Source organism: Sander lucioperca, chromosome 8, assembly GCF_008315115.2.
Source record: "Sander lucioperca isolate FBNREF2018 chromosome 8, SLUC_FBN_1.2, whole genome shotgun sequence".
Classification (NCBI taxonomy): domain Eukaryota; kingdom Metazoa; phylum Chordata; class Actinopteri; order Perciformes; family Percidae; genus Sander; species Sander lucioperca.
Window position 1 is genome coordinate 38,691,136 of NC_050180.1, and position 19,238 is coordinate 38,710,373.

General features: G+C 41.8%; 1 protein-coding gene across 2 annotated transcripts in view; it reads right to left on the reverse strand.

Annotated features, from left to right (window-relative positions):
• Positions 1–334: 334 nt before the first annotated feature.
• The window catches only part of LOC116061192 (rho GTPase-activating protein 20-like), a 55,287-nt gene continuing 36,383 nt past the window's right edge, over positions 335–19,238 (reverse strand). For both annotated transcript variants that reach the window (XM_036003797.1, XM_031315219.2), the window contains exons 9-15: positions 18,613–18,822; positions 15,099–15,289; positions 14,096–14,260; positions 12,755–12,864; positions 12,023–12,212; positions 5,171–5,285; positions 335–4,262 (exon numbers count right to left, since the gene is read on the reverse strand). In XM_036003797.1, coding sequence (XP_035859690.1) covers positions 2,590–4,262; positions 5,171–5,285; positions 12,023–12,212; positions 12,755–12,864; positions 14,096–14,260; positions 15,099–15,289; positions 18,613–18,822 — 2,654 coding nt within the window. In that variant the 3' untranslated portion in view covers positions 335–2,589. The remainder of the gene's footprint in view (positions 4,263–5,170; positions 5,286–12,022; positions 12,213–12,754; positions 12,865–14,095; positions 14,261–15,098; positions 15,290–18,612; positions 18,823–19,238) is intronic.

Genomic DNA, 19,238 nt, shown 5'->3' on the forward strand with positions numbered 1-19,238 from the left:
TCAACATTGTGTTCACAGCTTGTTCCCGCTGCCCCCAAGTAGTCAAAATGTTAATGCAGGATTCAGAATTTTCTCTGCACCATTGTTTTCAGCAATACTTTGGAATATGGAGGGAAAGAGTATGTATATATTGTACAGAAATTTTGTGTTGAGGCGGAACTTACAGTATGATTATTAAAGTGGATAATGTTTTTTTTCTTTTCTTTTTTATTTGTTAGGTGTCTCTGCCTGAATTATATTTTAATCTCATCTCCTGTATCCCACCCTGCAGAAATATTACTTTAATGCTTCGAGTAGCCACACTAAAGAAAAAGTTCAGTTTGATAGGCAAAGGATTTTTCACAAGAGCAACATTTAATTACATTTTGTTGTCATGTACATTGGACATCAGATGTACACAATATACAAATGGTGCGTTCTGTAGCAAATATACTTTCTATAGAGACAGCAGCAGCAGAATTGGCATGTACAAAAATACACTTTTGATTTTCTCACACGACACAACATACTAAAGTAACAGGATAATATATTTATATATAATTTTATATTTCTGTATCATAAATATGCAGAACTATACACGTTGAACACAATTCACTGTAATGGAGATAACAATTATAATAATACAGGATAAAGTACATTTTGAGACTGTTTAAATTGGCAAAGCTTAACAGGACAATGACCTTATTGCCGTGTGGGATCCTGTGAAAAAGCTATGTTAAGCTCATAGTAACACCGTGCTGACACTTGGGAAAACTGCTCTTACGTTGTGCTAAGAATATATTATCTATAAGTATGAATTTACATACTTCAAAGTAAATGAATGCACAGTGAAATAGGGTCATTTATTGTTAAGTGTCACCTAAGAAATTAGCACTACAATGACGGCAGCACTGGAACAAAATTATCATTATCATGGACAAAACACACAACAATTGGAAAAACCGTGGTGCATTCAACGCCACACACACACACACACACACACACACACACACACACACACACACACACACACACACACACACACACACACACACACACACACACACGGCTGCGTCCTCCTGTGCCCTTATTCTAGTGAAACTAAAAGGGTTTCTTGTTGAGAATAATGAAGTGCTATATATGTACAAGCAAGAATAAAGGATATTTCTCCTTCAATGGCAAGTTTTCTCACATTCCTGTTCAGCACACGGCATCAATAATCACATCCTATTCAACAACACTCTGACTTTCTTTCACGCACACAACACATTGATAGTTTCTCTTCTTTCTTCCTCCCCCATCCCGTGCCCTCCCCTCCCCTCCCCTCCCACCCAGGTCACAGAGATATAAACCAGAGCTACAGGGGACAACACTGCGTGCTGTGTGTCTGGAAACTCGGCTCATATGAATAAATACCAGCCCTATTGATTCACTGATTCAGACAGACAAACACTTCACTCTCTGGGGAAAAAAGTTTCACTTTACAGATGCAATTTGTCATGAAAAGTACAGATGTTATTACGATAGTCTAAGAAGTTTTAGGTATGTAGAGTGTGCTAAAACCTTCATCTGGCACTGCAGCAAACATCCCAGGTGTTGTGGACAGAGCTACAAGCATGTTCAGAGATGGGTTTGTAAATAGTCACAGCAGTCTCATCGTGCAGCGCTTATGTTTGTTGTACCGAGATTTGTATCCCTGAAAAAAAATGGTGTCTTTGATTTGTTTCATCTGCACAAGAAAACTGCGATGGGCATGATAATGTGCAATAAAATCAGAATTTTCATGCAGATTTAGTCAACATTTTAATAAAATTTGATATGTTTTGCTGTTAAAAACAGACAACAAAAATGTGTCATGGCCTTGGTTTCCCACCAGTCTTTATGGGTCTAAAAATACATTTTCATTTTACAAATTTCCAGAGAATGAAAATAGGCTTCTTTGTCCTTTCTCTTCATTACTCAAGAACTCCTCTTCCAGAATTTTTTTTCGTTAGGTTCTGAAAAAGCAACGAAACAAGGACACACTGCCAGAGAAAAATATCTCTCAGAGGAATCAGATTTTGGCACAAAAACTGTAACTCTGAACTGTTTTGACATAAGCTTTAATCCTTGTTTAGAGTTCCAGATGTCCAATTAAACTTCTCTGGATCTTCTCTGTTATGAATTCACAGAATCAAGCATCACTACTTAATAAATAATTATTTGAGAATCCCAACTGCAGGGTTACAGAGCGATGTCATTGTCAAATACATGAAAGAGTTTTTAAACTTAAAATGTTGTGGATTATAACCAACAACTTTAAACCTTTCCATCTACTGTTTGCCAGACATCTGTCATAGTTCCGTGGTGGACGAGGGATCACAATATATTTTAACAGTTTCCTACCACAAGGAGGTGGAACGTAGAAGCAGTTCATCTGTACCTTTTAAACTCTAAAACCTTGGATATACTGTACCATAACAGTAAACTGCAACACCTTTTGTATTGGGAGGACTATGGCTGCCAGAAGAAAAACACTGTATATGAGGGAATATTAAGACAGGCATTTACAAGTGAACATATCAGATACAAATCAGTCTCTCAAACAGTTTGTTTGTACACACTTCTTATTTACACGTATGACTCTTCTGCAAAAAAAAGCTGGTCAAAGTCGTCCACTCGTGGGTCACTGCACTGCCTGCTCTGCCATTCCCTCTTCCCCTGCACAATAGCCAGCGCCACTTCCTGACTCCTCCGCAGGCAGACATCTGCATCCTCCTGACTCTGGGAGGAAAAGTAGTCTCTTACAGCCCGGGTGGCAGAGGGAGACAGGCAGAAGCGTGGTTTGGCGTGGTTGGGCTCCACCTCTGACACTCTCAGGCCGCCATCTTGGGGCTGACCTTCAGAAGTGCGAGGTCTGTCCAGGGTGAGGCTGGAGGAGGGGTTAGAGTTTGCAGTGACCTCAGAAGGTTCAGATGCTCTGCGAGGAAGAGTCCTCTGCCCTTTGTGTCCCTCCATGGCCGGAGTCAGAGGGTGGGACTTTTGCCTCTGGAGGACCAGAGTCGTGGCGTTCTGTCCATAGAAAACACCCTGTGGGGGCTGTACGCACTCATTTCTAGCCAGCCTCTGTGTGACCTCACTTCCTGTTTGTGGTTTGGGACTGTTAGGGGAGGCTGGGACCGGGGGTCTGTAGGTGCGGGTCTGGTTGTTGAGCTGCTTCAGCTCTCTGACCGTCAGAGGTTTCTCTGTCCCCCTGTAGAAAGGAGAGCGGCTGTGCTGCAGCTGCAGCAGAGCCTGCTGGTAGGACGGAGGGCTGCTGGATCTCCGTTGGCAGTTTTGGTTCGTCCCCATGGCCTCAGGGGCACCGACAGAGCAGCCATTACTGGTTGGGTGGATTTTCCCATTTACCACAGGCAAGTCCTCCTCTGAGCGCCCATTATCAGCCTGCTTTAGTGACAGGCGGCGGCTCTTCTTGAGCCACGTGTTAGGGTGGAGACCATGAGGGTGAGGGGGGGTTTCGCTGGTCCGAGGGGCCTGAATGGGCTGTGGCCAATGAGGCGGGACCTCCCTCTGAGGGGGTGAGTACCTGGGTAACAGAGGAGCAGGCTCAGCCAATGAAATCGCTCCATTGGTGGGGTAGTCAGTAGAGTACTGTGAGAAGGCGGAGTCTAAAGAGCTGAGGGAGGAGCCTGTGGGTGAGGTTGCAGGTGAAGACAGACTGGAACAGCTGGCATCCAGTCGCAACGGAGGCGGAGGGGCGTGCTTCATCTTCCTCCGCCCGCCATTCTGGACTTTGGCTCCTCCCTTCTCACACCTATCTTCTTCCTCCTCCTTCAGCTGCAGCCCACTCAGCCCATGCTCCAGAAACACCTCATCCACCACCCTCTCCCCCTCCATGGCGGCATCATAGCTCGCCTTCCTAACTGGTAGGTGGTGGTTATCGGCGTGAACCGTCACTGTGCCCAAGGGCGGTGTGCTTGCCACGGCTAAAGCAGGCTCTGAACTCCTCCTCAGCCTCCTGGGACCCTGCGTCAGGCCGTTGGCCTGGCGGGTGCGAGGCTGTCGGACTGCAGGGCTGAACCTCCTGGGTCTGGCCAGCGGGGGGAGCTGCAGAATGAGATCGTTCTCAGGGTCGAGATCAGGGTCGCAATCACTGAGGGTGATGACGGAGTCACGGCTGCGGCTGTCCGGCTTGTCCTTGTTACGAAGGGGCAGCTGTTCCTGGAAGGGAGACTCAGGGTCGTCGTTCAACTCGTTCTCCAGACTGTCGTAGGACGAGTCGTTCATCTGGAAGGACGACACATCTGGGAAGAGAGACAGAGAGTGTGATAGATGAGGAGGAAGATGACGCAATGAAGGGCTTCGACTAAACAAGTGGTAAACTGTGGAATCATCAAATTAAGATCAAGAAAATTGAATCCATAAATACACAGGAAAACACAATAATCTAGAAAACAAAATACACAGTCCTACTTTACCATTACATTTAATGGGATGGTAAAATAGTCCTCAAATTATACTGCTTTTGCAGACATCTCCTTTCATGCAAGTATCCTGCAATTTAGGGCATTTCCACCTACTAGCAACCAAAATTAGCAATCCAAGTTAAGGCAGAACCAAACTTCATTTATTTACACATCAAGCTACACTAAAACAATGCTATTAAATCTGTGACTATGCCTCCCAGATTCTTCTGCTCTCTCCTGGTAGAAACGTTATCTAAAAAGTGAGAGAGAGAGAAACTAAGCATTATGACTCCTGAAACGAACAAAAACGATGATTCACCACTGGAGATGAGGAGAACAGAGGACGAAGTGTCGTCCTGCTGTGGGCTCCTTCACCTCTGGTGGTTATTTAAAGCGTCCGGGAAGAAAGTTACTTTATGAATGAGGAGATTCAACACCGGTGACCCTGGCAATCACTGAAATGACTGCAGGTTGATCTGCTGACCCCAATCAACAGGCCTGAAAGAGCCTAGGTCATTTAATTACGTACGACATTTCCAACTTATGCTCATGACATTGCACATCACACAAAAATCAAAGCTCCAACTTAAAATGTTTTTTGTTTGTTTTTTGCTTTAGCTTGAAAACGAGGATTTTGGACAAAAACTTTCTTGTCATGTTACTGACTCTGCCCTTCATAACCTTTCATCTCCACATGTAACAGAGCTGAATCACAAATATAACTTCTGCTGACTCTCAGTTCTTACCTGATCCGTGGTCACTGCAGCTGCTCTTCTGGCTGAAGCTTCTGAACAGCGAGGTGACGTCTTCTCCCAGGACGCTGCTGCAGTTCTCTATGAGGAGGCGAATGAGCTCACACACCTGCAGGGAGAAACACTGCCTGGTTATAGCGCGAACACGTCAACTTTTCTTTGCTTTTGCTGCAGCTGCTGACTATTCATTTTCAGTGTTATACAGTTGGCTGAAGGTGTAATTCTGTTACTGTTTATGCAGAGCTTCATTTGCTGAAGCAGTGCCTCGGGGGAACCAGACAAAGTTTAGCAGTAATTCAGCAAACATGCAGTTTCCAAGTGTCTGTTTCCAACAGCATGTTGAGTAAAATCACAAATTTGCTACACTCACACAAAATGTAAATCAATATATTCACACTGCAGGGTGAAACTAGTATGTGGTCTCCTGTAATGTAGCTACTGCCTGCTTTATTTTGTGAAATTCTTGACCTAAATAACTGTGTGATATCAGCTCCAAACAGTTGTCCAGAGTTGTGTTTTTGTGTCCCATATTATCATTCTGAGAAAAGTTAGTGTTCGTTTGTTTGCGCTGAGGTTGACCTTCTAACTGCACAAGTATTTGCATTCCACACAGACCAAGAAAACATCAAACTCCTTCTTCCTGGTCCTGGATAATGTCCTGATAAAAATATATGACATCATGTATTGGCTTTGATTATTACTTGCTAAAATGTTTGTTGAATGACCAAGACAGAGAAATGTTGGGAGTTTTCACAGCAACTTTTAATGTCTCCTAAGATATAATGCATATTAATATATTTGTCATCATATTTAGAAGATATTACCCTAAATCACAGCTAAAAATGCCATAGAGGGAATTACACATTTTGAGAATGATCGGCTGTTTTCTTTAAGACTCGGTTTGAGTGAAGTTTTGAAACATGCAGACTGTCTGTTTTATAGGCATTATCAGCCCAGTTGCAAACTGTCTTCAAACAAGTCCCATTACTTGGCTGAAAACACCGCCTTTTAAACTAAACAGACACAACTTACTAAACGCATGTGACGTGCTATGACAAAAATAGTCGCCAGGGTCACTCAGAAACGTTGGAATCATATCCTCCCCAACTTGTGGAAAGTTTCCACTAAAATCTGTCTGTTGTGTTTATAAATGAGTTGTTTTTCCTGCCGTTGCTGCGTTCCTGCAACACTTTTTAGGGCCTCACTGTGTTTGTTTGTTGGGCCAGATGTTGTCTGTTCGTACATCTTACTGTATGGTGTCCATATGTGTTATATGACTCAATGTTCAGAAGAAGAGTCTGTCTGGTTAAACAGTGCACAACCAGGCTACTTTGTAAAGTACTTTATGTCTATTATCAAGTTATAAAAGTCTTAAAGCAAGCAAAATAATCGGAAAAGAGGGTGAGATAGTATAACCTGTTTCCACTAAAACAACTTTTTTAAAGAAATTTCAAGAATCGAGTGTAATTTTTCTCTTTTCTACCAACAAACTATCAACAACAAGTTCATTTATATCAGAAACAGGTTGAAGTTTTTTCAGTACGCTGTGATTTCTTCTCATGTGTTTGAAGAATAAAAGACTTTCAGGGCCTGATATTAGACCAAATTTTGGATTAAAATATGAAAGAAACAGAACAGATGAAGGGAGACGAAAGTGGTTACAAAACGTAATGAGTTCCACAGTAGTTTCATTCTAGCAATCAGGCACAGTTAGAGTAATCCCTCACAACTGTTACCAGAGAGCAAATGCAACATTAACCTCCTAGTTTTATGTCCTCTGTTTGTACACTACCCCTCTAGATACCACGTGTTAATGCTTAATACTGCTGTATGAAAGTCCTGAGGCCCCTTATACTTGGGATTGCAGTAATTACTGTCTCAGCTCTTCTATCCCTAGTCTCGCATTGCCAGAGGGTCTGGCTAGTTCACACAGCATTCAGGAATAGGAGCAAAACGTGCTTGGGTTTATCGGCATTTCTTTAAACCAATCACAATCATCATGGGTGGCGCCAAGCACCAAACAGAGCCACGGTGCAGCTGCAAAATAGCCTCTGGAAGGAACTTGTTTAGGTGGAACGTATACGTTCAAAAGTTGTTTTAGTTGTGCAAGAGAAAACTCAGATTGGACAGATAGTCTAGCTAGCTGTCTGGATTTACCCTGCAGAGATCTGAGGAGCAGTTAACCATAGTCAACCATAAATCCACCGGAGTTTAGAATGCCAACACAAAGAAAGCGAAAGGTGACAGACATTCGGCCGAAATGAAAGACATCCGGCAGAATTTCCGCCGGTACCTGAACAATCCTGGAAGTGGAACGTCGTTGATATAGACTATTCTATCCCTAACCTGCAGTGACAGATTGACTTACATAACAAGCAAATTAATGCACAAATGTCTCATCTGTCTGTGATCCTTCCTTATTGCCTCTAACATGACCGACGCTACTAAAGTCTGCAGGTAGTTTACCTACAGTTGCAGAGTCATTGTATCTGCACATCTTTCTACATCATTTTCCCTATCTGCCTTCATAAACCAATGGAAAAAAACACTGGCATTTCAGTGATTGGCTTCCCGGAGGGTGAACGTACCCTAAGGTAGAAATATCTTTACCTTCAGATACTATTGCTACTGTGACATCTGTCTGCTACTGTGTCAGTGACATTCCACTGTGTCATTCCTGAAGAACAGCACATCCTCTGACATCCATTTTAACTGTTAACTGTTACTGTAAGTATGTGTTTATTAACCACTGCATGAGATGAGCTCTTGTGAGACATCCAGCAGAAATGTATTGTCAAATGTAATGTCAAACTATGTTAAATCCAGGACTTTTAGTACAGAAAGTCAGGGCTCCGATAATAGGCCTATGAAAATTAGCATTTCTTTTCCTGTTTTATTGACAATATTGTTGTTGTTTTTTACACCAATGGGGCTAAAATAAGCTGCTAATGCAAAATGCATATTGAATATGTTTTTAAAGTAGTACCTTCATACAGAAGGTCATTCTATTGAAATGCCTTATCACATTAATTACATGAATAATGATCAGATATAAACACTATCTCACTACCAACTCTTCACATACGGCAGCTTGGTCAGGACCCCTTGGCTTCACGTTTTTTTGACGCTCTGGATAACAATTTGGTGTCACTTTTCAACGTGCAGAGTAGGGTTAGGTTAAGGCAACAAAACTACTTGGTTAGTTTTAGTAAAATATGGTTTGGGTTAGAATAAGTATGGTTGTTACATAACTTACATACGTGGTGTTAGTTAAGTACGTTACGTATTGTGAAGTTAAAATAGGTCGACTTTTGGCTTCACATGAGACATGGACAGCGGTCTCCTGGGTGAAAGTCTCACCCACCCCGACCTCTTTTGTACTTTGTCGCTCTTTATAATTCGATCGAAAGTCGATTGAGCATTTGAAAGCCTGGTGCATCTCATACAAACGGGTGCCTACTGTGACGCTACCAGACGCTGAGGGGCCACAGGGTTGGGAGTGACAATGTGTTGTTTAGATAACATGCTTACTGCACAACTAATGATATCTGTCTCTGAAATAAAAGCCTTTTTACCTCTTCCTGTCCTTGTTCTCTCTAATGTTGTCACCACTTTCATTCTGTCCCCTCCTCCTATCTCTTTAGTTTCCCTTTCTACTTCCCTCTCTTGATTTTTTACCTAAATATCCGCTCTCTCTTTCATTCAGCCTCTCGGCCCTCCTTCAATCACTCATTTAGCATTCCTCACTGTCACTCAGAGAGGGCCTGCTACGTGATACAGAGCAGTTAGAAAAAGCCTGTGGGCATCCAGGAGACATTCACCCATCCATCAACAGCCCATTAAGAACTGCCAATTCTTCTTTCTTTCTCATATTAAACTCTCTCTCAACTATTGTGTATACCTTATATATAAAGAAATTCACAATTTGTCTGCAGTATGAAGGCAGGTTAAGAGTGGACTTTCAAGGACTACCACAGTATACAATACCATTGCAGGATAGATATAGGTATAGAGAATATACTGTACACTACTGTATCTGCACATGTGCATGTGTGTGTGTGTGTGTGTGTGTGTGTGTGTGTGTGTGTGTGTGTGTGTGAGTATTTCCGAGGTCATCAGTCAATACATACATCCAGCATGCTGCAAAGAAAAGTCTATCAAGCCGCCTGTGTGTCACTTCCCTGTTTTCTTTCCTCAACTGTGATGTGGAAAAGTCGGTGTATTTAAAAAACAAAACAAAGCAGAAAAACAGTAAAAGTTTGGTCCACCGTTCAAGAGCTAAGCTCAAGAGAAAAACAACATTCTTTTAAATGATTTGTTTCTCTATTTCCATCTAAAGTAATACGCAGACTAAAGCTGTATTTACCTTCTAAACAGCTACATTCAGCCAAAAACATTTAAATAATATGCTGCATGAAAGAAGGAACGAAACAGACTAAACTGAGTTGGCTAAAACTGAGCATTCACGTGTCTCCAGACAAGGTTGGAAACTAGCTATTACACAGCCAGAAGCCCACGCTAGTTTGAATTGGCCCCCGGCTCTGACCGCAAGGAGGGAAATGTCGAAATCTCACTTTGTTATTTTTTTAAAGTCTTTTCCCAGAAAAAGGCCGCCTGCACACACAAACAAGCAGTGAGAGAGAGGGAAAGTGTTATCAGGGGAGTATGTGTGTAAGAGATACAGTATTTAGGCATTTGTGGGCATTTGTGTGTGTGTGTGCGTGTGTGTGTGTGTGTGTGTGTGTGTGTGTGTGTGTGTGTGTGCGCGTGTGTGTGTGTGTGTGTGTGTGTGTGTGTGTGTGTAGAGAAAGAGAGGGGTGTTTCAGCAAGAGATTTTACTGCTAAAACACACACTTGGCCTCAGGATTCTGTAGGAAATTCTTTGCATGTTTTCTCAATGAACCTCAACCACTCCAAGCACGCGAACGCGCGCACACACACACACACACACACACACACACACACACACACACACACACACACACAAAGATAAGCAAACCAGCCACCCACAGCGATTGTATGTAACTCAAATACTGTAACTTTCCAAATAGACCACAATTCAAAAAGCTTTATATGCTTTGTATTAAGTGACTACATGGGCTCTGGTGGGCGAGGGGGCTTCCACTGTGGGCTCTGGCTGCAGCCACTGCTGTGGAATTAAGTTATTTTAGGTTAGCCTCGCTGGCCAAGATAGAGTGAAGCAATGTTGCTTCACTTTTGAGTAAACTTTAGATTCACAAAAATACAATAAAGAGACATTTTAACGCCAGAAAAAAGATTGCTACTATTTCAACTCCTGGTACACTGATTTCTGATTTTGCTGGCAGGTGCCTCTTATAATCAAATATCAGGGCATCTCTGGTCATATTTCTGGTAGGCAAGGCAAGGCAAGGCAGCTTTATTTGTATAGCACATTTCAGCAACAGGGCAATTCAAAGTGCTTTACATGAAAACAGAATAAAAAATTTAAAACAGATAAAATACAAGAATAAAAGTTACAGTGCAGTATAAGAAATGAAACAATTCTGCAGACATTTTCAGATAAAAACATAAGTCAAAGATTATTGTAAAATAGATGCAAGATATTAAATAAAATCAAAGCTAAATGCATGACTAGACCATTGTAATTTGGGAGAACTAACCCTTTCATGGTGGCCCTCATCACATAAGTGGTAAACTAGCTTGAGATACATATATATATATATATATATATATATATATGCTTGGAAGTAAGTCAGCATGAAACTGTGAATCTTTCCTCTTATCTGTCAAGTCTCGGGGATTTCAAGCTCAGCAGAGTGTAAAAATTTTGTAATTTTAGCTCATGAGCGATTGTAGCGATGACATGTGATGGTGACTGAGCGTGTGTGTGAGACTGGTTGAATGTGTGTGTGTGTGTGTGTGTGTGTGTGTGTGTGTGTGTGTGTGTGTGTCACAGCTTTGTGTTAGTGGGTCAGCTCCTGCTCGGAGGTCAACATTCACATCTGCAGGGAAACTGTCTGCTGACAAACGGGTTTCAGGCCGTTTCAGAGATTGTGTGTGCATGTGAACATGTATGTGCACACACGGTACTTGTGTCAGTGGAATCTCAATTTATTACCTGTCTGTCAAACTCTGTCTGCTCACACAGGTTTCATACACAACAGCAGCACGTACACACTCATGCTGAGGCAGTTTGCTTCCATTATTCCATTGAAATGTTAAATTCCTCAGGGTTTGCACACTGTCTCAGCAAGCCTCTCTGACATACACACCCCTGTAGCAGCTCAGTTTATTCAGAGTGTTGTTCAATTTAACATTTTGGGATATACACTTTTTCTTTTCTTGCTAAGAGTTAGATGAGAAGCTTGATACCACTCTCATGTCTCTACGTTTAAACGGGGAAAAAGCTAGCATGGATCTGTCCAAAGGTAATTAAATCTGCCTGCCAGCATCCTTAAAGCTCACTAATTTTCATTTTTTGTGGTTTTACAAGGAGTCATGTGTGGGACTATTTCTCTCCTTGTTGGCAACTATTTTGATAAAGGATTAATCATTTCAGTCATTTTTCAAGCAAACATGCCAAATATTCTCTTGTTTCAGCTTCTCAAATATCAGGATTTGCTGCTTTTGCTTCTTCCTCAAATATAATAGTAAATTAAATATAATATATATAATCTATATATAATAGATTCTGGACTGTTGGTCAGACAAAGAAAGCCAATTAAACACATCATGGACCCAAAAGTTGTGAAGGCCATTTTTCACTCAGCAAGACAGCAAATCATCATATTTCATCATCATAATCATATTTCCCAAAATTTCCCAAAACACTGTCAAATTGTGTGCCTGTGTGTTCCTCCTCACCTTTTTGGTGCCCTCCCCCTCCATCTCGGGGGTGCTTGGTGCTGGAGCCCACAGCATGCTGGGAGCGATGCAGACGGACAGGTTGAAGGCGTTCATCTGGTTGTCGTGGGCGTTGCCTCGGATACAGTGCAGCACGGCGATCACATGTCGCAGTAGAAGCAGGTTCTCACTGGGCAGGAGGTGGAGCAACCTGACAGAGAGAGAGTTACATAGAGATGACAGGAAGGAAGGATGGTAGGAGATGGACATCATGTCAATTAAATGACTACAGGGATCATAAAACCATCCTAAAACACTTGTTCCTAGTTCTCACAGTCTGTGTGTGCTGTCATGTTTCCTAAAGTCCACCGGAATTTCTCCACCAACATTTTCATGTTACTTGTTTTTTTATTTTCCTAAGCAAAAAGGAATTTAGTTTGTTGTTTCTGGAACTGAAGCAATGTCCTCTCTGTGTCTTTCTTACACTCTCTAGACATAAACATTGTGTATTAAAGGAAAAGTGTCACAGTAAGGTGTTGGGCTACCATAAGCATACAGAACACTCATTTATTCAGGTCTTTCCTTAAATATGTCACCCATCTGTATAACAAACGTCTGTATGACTTGTTGTGTCTGTGTGTGCTTGTTAGAAAGAGACAGACAGTAACATGTTGTATATTATTACTTTAAAATTAGCAGCAGGACTTTGGCATAAATGTGATGTATTTTAGGATTTGAAGAGCAAGATCGTACCTCTGGACAGCTTGCATCCACTCCTCCCCTCCCTCCCCTTCCATCACATCCATCCACTGCTCATACAGATCCACACACAGCATACTGCCCGGGATATTTCGCAGGAAGTCCTAGATGCAAAATACGAAAAGAGAGTTTGAGCTCAATTATCAAGAAATTAGTTAATCATTTAGTCTATAAAATGCAGAAAAAATAATGCCAAATTCCAATCATGCACAACACACACTCACATCTTGCATTTGAGAAGCTGTATTTAGCAAATGTTTTGTATATTAACTTTAATACAAAATGAAAAACTCCTGCACACTGCTGGTTTATTTCATCTTGAACAGATGCAACATTTCGGTCTAAATTACTTTTATCAGGTACATGAATCAGAGTACCACAGAAATGAGGTAATCTGGTGAATGACACCTTGAGGAATTAACAGAAATAGCCATCAAGGTAATAAGGTCAAAAAGTAAAATATCACAGTGACAAAAGCATACAAAGAGAGAAAGAGCTAATACGAGAAAATAGGGCTGCACAATATATTGTTGTTTTATCGCCATCGCAATATCAACTGCCACAATATACATATTCCAAAAGGCTGTGAGATAATTTGTTCACATACAATAAAACATTTGTTCAATAAAAGAATGTTAGAAATTATTTTGCTTTTATTTGTTTTAAATTCAACAAGCAATTGGTTGTATTATAGAAGAATACTGAAAGCAACAGAAAGGCAGAACTGTGTACCCTTTAATATCTGTGTATTTATCGCCATGAATATCGTTATCGTGATATTCAACAATGTTGTCGCATATCCCATATTTTCCTCATATCGTGCAGCCCTGAGAGAAAAGATACAGTACAATTTGAAAAAGACTACATAAAGTCCATTATTCATCATTATAGGAATGCATCCAATGCTGTAGTTTTACATGAGAAACAAGTTAAACGCTTAAGTTATTATTAAATTAGCATCAAGTAGCATTAGGCAATGGACTAATTTATTAACAACATTGGTTTTTTTTCCTCAGGTGAGGCACAATCCTTGTCCGTTGTGCAGAAAACAGGTAAAACACAACATAGAAGGGAGATGAATCAGCTCTGTATAAAACCCCAAAGCCCCTCGGCTGCTCCCTGGATGCCCATCGCTGTGGTGGCTGTATGGCCTGGAGCTAAACAATGCAGCACCTTGTGTGTGTGACTGGCAGCCTGCCTGGCTGTGCAGAGACAGATTATCCTGTCTGGATTTATGTGACTTTGGAAGCACATCAGTCGCTCCTGCTTTCTGTTGTCTGGTTCAAACCAGTGTGGCAGGCCAGAGCTGTGTGTGGTTGAGAGCGTGTGAGTTACCTTGAGGACAGCAGCGATGACGAACACAGACTGGTGTGTGATCTCCGGGTCCTCAGTTCCACTGTCCAGTCTGTCCCGAAGCTCCCGGCAAGCTTTGGCCCCAGCTGACCGCCTGAAGATGCCCCTGGTATACGGCCCCTCCAGGTACAGGAACACCAACATGTCCTGGAGGGGACACATTATTCTTTTTATTAATATTCAGAATGGAATGAGGAACATTTTTAACAGAACAGAGAAATTAGCAGTTTTGTATTGCAGACAGAACTAAGAAGCAAAAAATGCTTTTTGCCCATAAAAGCAGAAAGCATTAACATTTGACACCAAAGCACTTTTGCTCAGAAAGTCCATAATGTTTTAAACCAAAGGATTTCAAGGGATTTTTGGATTAGGTGAATTTAGCTTTCTTAATACCTGCTGATTGTTTGTAATCCACCACTTCCTAGAAACTGAATTTCAATTGTGCAAATATGATGAATCAGAATTATTTTTCGGCAGCCTCAAATGGGCTTTCATTATTAACAAAGAGAAGAAGAACTCGGGGGGACACCACACTGACTCACTGAACAGATTTCTGTTGCATGACTACATTTTTGAACGTACACGTTCCACCAAAACAAGTTCCTTCCCGAGGCTATTTTGCAGAGGCGCTGTCATTGTATCCGGGCCTACGACGATTGTGATTGGTTTAAAGAAATGCCATTAAAACAGAGCACGTTTTTCTCCCATCCCAGAATGCTGTGTGGACTAGCCAGACCCTCCTCCGCAGCGCTGTGGAGGAAGGTCTGGCAATGCGAGACAAGTTAGAACAAAACTAGCAAATTAAATTGTCAATGTAGATCCAGTGTGGCCTTCTTAAAAGGGTTCTGTGGAGCACCATATGTAACAGTAAGTAGTGAATCTACTTCCCCATACCACTACATCTCCCTTTCCCCAAATACACTGTGACCCCTCCAGACGGGGCCCTGACCCCTCTTGCTGGCCTACGTGACCTTGCTCGTCTCACCATGACAGGCTTGGGCAGACCGTGATCCGGAGAGCAGACGGAGCTCAGGGGTCGTCCGAACAGCCGTCCCTGAGTGGGGGACAGCGAGGTCGGGGACAGGGGCAGACCATCCAGCTGTGTGTTGGAGCCTCTCCAGAAAGGCCAGTTGATCAGAGACCTCTTCCTCTTAAAATACTTCTGCTGACCAGGCTCTGTGGGGAGAAAGAAGGGGAAGATGTGAGCTGTGGTTTCAGATATAATCAAACTGCTGTTGCTTGAGCAATGCATGTTATGTAAAGCCACTGGAGTGCATGGCCAGCAATGCTCAATGATTCACCCAACTAACTAAGTAATTGTTTTGCAATATTTATTCTTCTGTTGAGAAGAATTGAGTTCTGGGTTAAATTTTCCAACACAGTACAGTAGGTTGTGAATTGTTGCATGTGCTTTTGTGTGTGAAAGCCTATATGCATGTATAGAGCTCTGTTTGCCTCTGCAGGCTTGTGACTGTGTATTCCTTGTTGAGCATTCTCTCAGCGGTGCCAAGTCACAATGTCTACCTGTGTTGTTTGGGTTGGAGTGTCTGTCTGCAGGTCTCATCACTACATGTTCTCTATGACATAACAGCTCAGCATGTTTCTGCAGTTATGAAACTGCATACTGGGCGTGCATTGAGGTGCATGTTAACAAGAATGTACAGCAAACATTTACTAATCTCTATGCTAAATGACACATGTAGCAAAACATGAAACATCAAACCTGTGTTGCCTTCATGGGACATAGAAAATACACAACCAACTCTAAATATCAAATATTTGCTGGTTCAATGTCTGAAATTTGATAAATTGCTGCTTTTCTCTCAAAATAAGCACTGTGAAAATGTTTATAAAAGCTTCAGAAAATCTTTTAAAGTGTAATGCGGTGAAATTTAATTGTAGCAACTTCTTCGACACCAGAAGTCTAGAAACGATAACGTTTATGTAATAAAGCTATTGTGACTTGTATCGAAGGGCAGGACTCTTCTGACAAACGAAAGATTCTTTCAGTGGGGGGAGGACTCACAAAATAATTGTGGCATACCTTACATAGAATTCATTATTTAACGATCTGCCGTGGCACCATGCCCAAATACACTCTGGAACAAAGTTCAACAGTAATTAATAAACAGAATTGCTGGCCTGCTCTGGCACTTCTCAGCAGGCCTCGCCATCATCGAAAAAAATATGACCTCGCTGTAAATCAGGCGTTACATCATTACAGCTTTCTAGTCACGTAACAGTTTTTTTTTGGGGCGAGGAAATAGACTATTTGTCGGCTGGGTGGGCAGCATCTATCATCCTATAATCTACTGCTATCAGTTTTGTAATGATCATAAGCATTTTATAGAAGGCACTGATCAACACTGTCATGAAGATAGAGATGCCAGATCAGAAAATGTTGTTTTGGAAGGACAGTTAGTTCCCTTCTTTTTTTATTTTTAAAACATCATCCCATAAATAAACCAACTTTGTTAGATTCTTGGTTCTTCAAGATTAGCCTCCCTTAATAAATCAACACTGCAGTGGAGCATCTGGCTGTCTGATGGTGTATTTTTGTGAACGATGTGGCTTGTATTGGTGGTCTAGCGCTGAGACAGGCAAACTTTTGGCCAATGACAAGCTAACATTATAGCAAATACTCTGGGAACAGGTTGGACCTCTTCCAGCAGGAGAGTGGACGCCATCTTTGCTTTGAATTACTAGCATAATTATGGCTTGTGAGTTGGACTGGATATCTATATTCAATGTTTTTTGGTACCGGCTGAAATGTGTCCATACGTTGACGACTGTCAATTTAATTAAATTGTCATGTTTCATATTGGAAAAAAAAAATGTATGCAAAGTTCTTGCACTGTTGCTTGTGGTTAAACAATATTCAAGAATATCTTTTTTGTTATTGTGTTATGTGTGCCATCATTTTATTTATTCATGTTTCCCATGAACAGTTTTTCAATAAAGCATCTTTGGCCAAAATTCAGTCAGAGCTTGAATGTCAGAAAAGTTTTTGTTGGGGCCTTGGGTCGCCTAAAATCTGCCACAAATGTGTATTTCAAAGATATGTACTGTATCAGTCAGTCTGTCAGAAAGGGACATTTACTCTTTACACTGTTTGAGAATAAATCCCTGAGAAGGGGCTTCCGCCATGGCTTCCCCTGCACACAACTTCGTTAGCTTTCGGGGTGGGTGTGAACGCCTCTATGGCGGCGAGGCTGGTATGGAGCGACTATGTAAGATGTTGTTATGTTTGAGGCAAAGGAATCTGAGGCAAAGCTTGTGGTTGGCAAACTGCAGCCTCCTTGACTGGAAAACACACTTTTCTCCTCAACTTGTTTTCCTCTAAACCTAATCTCCTCTTTTTTCCATCCTGGTCCCTGAATCCCCATTACTCATCCTCGTTGTCCACTGTCCTCTTGTTTTTCTTTCTCCTCATCATTTTTCTGTGCCTCCCATTTTTGTGGTCCCCTTTTCCTTCTCTCCCTCTGTAAATTCTTCTCCCTCTATCTCTCACAGACTGTTGTTTCTTTTTCCTTCACCTCCGCTGGCCTTCAGACTTTCTCAATAGCTGTGTCATCTCTTTTCACTTTCCATCTTCCTATTCTCACACTAATCCGTCCCTTCTGGGGTTTCTTCCTCTTTGTCTGTCTGATGTTTTTCTTATTCTGACACTGCATCTCTCCTAACCCCTGCTGTAACCCCTTGTCCACTAAAATCTCCTTTCCCACCGTTCTCTTTGACTCCTTTTCTTCTTCACCTACTGATTCATCCTCACAGCTAAGTGTCAAGAGTGAAATGGTTTATGTAAGTGAAACAAATTCTAAGGAAGTACTTTCTGTTCTGCATTAATATTTTTCTGTATGCTCATATTTCTTCTTGTGGTTTCATACAGAATTAAATTTATGGACGGATTCTTGTCACTGACCGACCATCTACTTGGAAACCTCAACTGCTATGCTGATGAAAAAAAACTTAATATTTTTCACAGCTCTTTTTCACTACATATACTTTCACTGTTGACAGTGGTTATGCCTATTTTCTTGCAGCAGGTTTAAATCCAAAACGCTGAACTTTTAACACTTAATATAAACTCTGATTTTTAAGGTTTGTTTACTAATTAGCTTTTGGAACACATTGAGGCTGCAACGTTCCCACAAGAAAATGTTTTTTATTCACAATAGACCAAAAAGAATAACAGCATGATGGCTTAACTAGGCCAGACTTTTATGTTAGACAAATGAAGAAAGCAAAACGCCATATTTGCCGTAAACATTTCTGTTGTCTCACATGACACATCGCTATTCATCAGCGTTGTTTCGACTCTTTCTCCCTTTGATTACGTCAGATAGTCCAAGCTCAAAGTGTTTTCACAACCATTCCGCAGTTATTTGAAGCCGCTTCTGAAATGTAGTTTTTTTGTGTTCTGAAAAATGTCTCATTTGACCTCATGAAAAGGGTCTGACCTCCAGAATGAGAACGATAGTCCTGACCAGCTGTCTTACCTATAAGTGGAGTCTGTCCCGGGGCAATCTTGCTGGGTTTGAGGATAAACTGGCACTGGGTGTCTGGGGGGAGACACTGGTCCAGCAGCAGCACCCCTGGACAGTCTGTGGGACTCGTTGGATCCCTCCCTGCTCCTCCTCCCAGTCCTCCACCACTGCTCCCACCATCCCGTATGTGGCTCATCTTAATGCTGAAGGGAAACTCGTGGCCTGAATGAGAGGTCAGGGTCCAGAGGTTAGAGTTCATAGGTCTGGTATGTGCAGTCTGTGCATGTGACATGGAGTTAAATATGGCAAATATGATATACATTGGGGCAGAACTTGTGCCATGCTGCGATGAATCAACCGTCTGGAGTTGAGATGTTGAGTGTGAACTACAGAACAAAAGATTATGGTAACAGAATGTCACGGAAATACCACTGTGACACAAAACTAACTAAAATGCTCCCAGATGTTGGGTTTTTGGTGTTCTGCTGATGCAGTAGTGGCCCCCGCTGTGGGTATTCTCTGCATTGGTACTGCCTGGCTTGCCACAAATTTCTTCATCGGAGGGATGAGACAGTATGTTTTCATTTAACTTTAGGAATTTATGAAAGATGCAATTGTAAGCATTCATATAGATTTTT